This window comes from Sinocyclocheilus grahami, unplaced genomic scaffold (assembly GCF_001515645.1).
Source record: "Sinocyclocheilus grahami isolate Dianchi unplaced genomic scaffold, SAMN03320097.WGS_v1.1 scaffold5117.1, whole genome shotgun sequence".
NCBI classification, from domain to species: Eukaryota; Metazoa; Chordata; class Actinopteri; order Cypriniformes; family Cyprinidae; genus Sinocyclocheilus; species Sinocyclocheilus grahami.
In genome coordinates, this window is record NW_015509889.1 from 12675 (window position 1) to 13655 (window position 981).

The window sequence follows — 981 nt, forward strand, 5'->3', positions numbered from 1 at the left end:
GAGGCCGTGTGTGATTTCTAACGGATCAATAAATACAATTAAAAAGAAACTGTGTTCTAACATGTTCTAACAAAGACATTATTTGCCACCAGACAAAAGAATAGGCCTAATTAAATTAGGCAGTCGCAAAATCTCTCTAAGTTACACTAGGCAAATATTTAAAGTAACTGTATAAATCATTTTGTGAAATGTATATTTTTTTATTATATGTTTGTATGTTAAATTGTTATATATGCTAATTATGTGCATCCATATATTTAATCATAAAAAATAAAATATAAATTTAATAAAATATAAAATGAATCATATATTCTGTCTATCTATCTATCTATCGATCTATAATTGATGTATTTTTTATGTATATATATATATATATATACATTTTGGATTATATATTTAGATTGTTTTACAGTATCATTAATTTTATATTACAAGATTTTTTATTGTTTTAAAAAAATGCATACACATATAACAAAATAGAAATACATACTTTTTATTTTGTTGTATATGTATATGCATTTCTTTAATAATAAAATTACTGATATTTATTATATATTTAAGATATTCATTTTGTATATATTTTAATTTTAGATAAAATTTTTATGATTGAATATATGGATAAATATGTTAAAATATCTTTAAATATTTCCTTACTGTAACAATATACTATACATATGCTTAAAAATTAAAAATATAGTGACTTTTTTATTGTTGTAAGTTGTAATGTTCTCATGTTTTCTCTTTTATTGAAAGTTTACTTTGAGTATCTCCTATAAATGCCAGAAACAATTAATTACTTTGAGGTGGAAAAAAATATGTAGGTTTAACAAATTGCATTTATTTATCTGTGCATGCAGGATGGGCGATGCTTACCTGGTCACGAGGGGCTGACTGCGTGAGGCTGAGATGGTCCTCCGACCCACTGCCATGCTGCTGGTGCTGACAGCGCTGGCTTTACGGGTGTAGCTGGCTGAACGGCAC

At 26.1% G+C, this 981-nt stretch overlaps 1 protein-coding gene across 1 annotated transcript in view; it reads right to left on the bottom strand.

Annotated features, from left to right (window-relative positions):
* LOC107577100 (desmin-like) overlaps positions 1-929 on the bottom strand; it is a 3560-nt gene extending 2631 nt beyond the window's left edge. Inside the window, exon 1 of the mRNA XM_016263210.1 lies at positions 874-929. Coding sequence (XP_016118696.1) covers positions 874-929 — 56 coding nt within the window. The remainder of the gene's footprint in view (positions 1-873) is intronic.
* Positions 930-981: the final 52 nt, after the last annotated feature.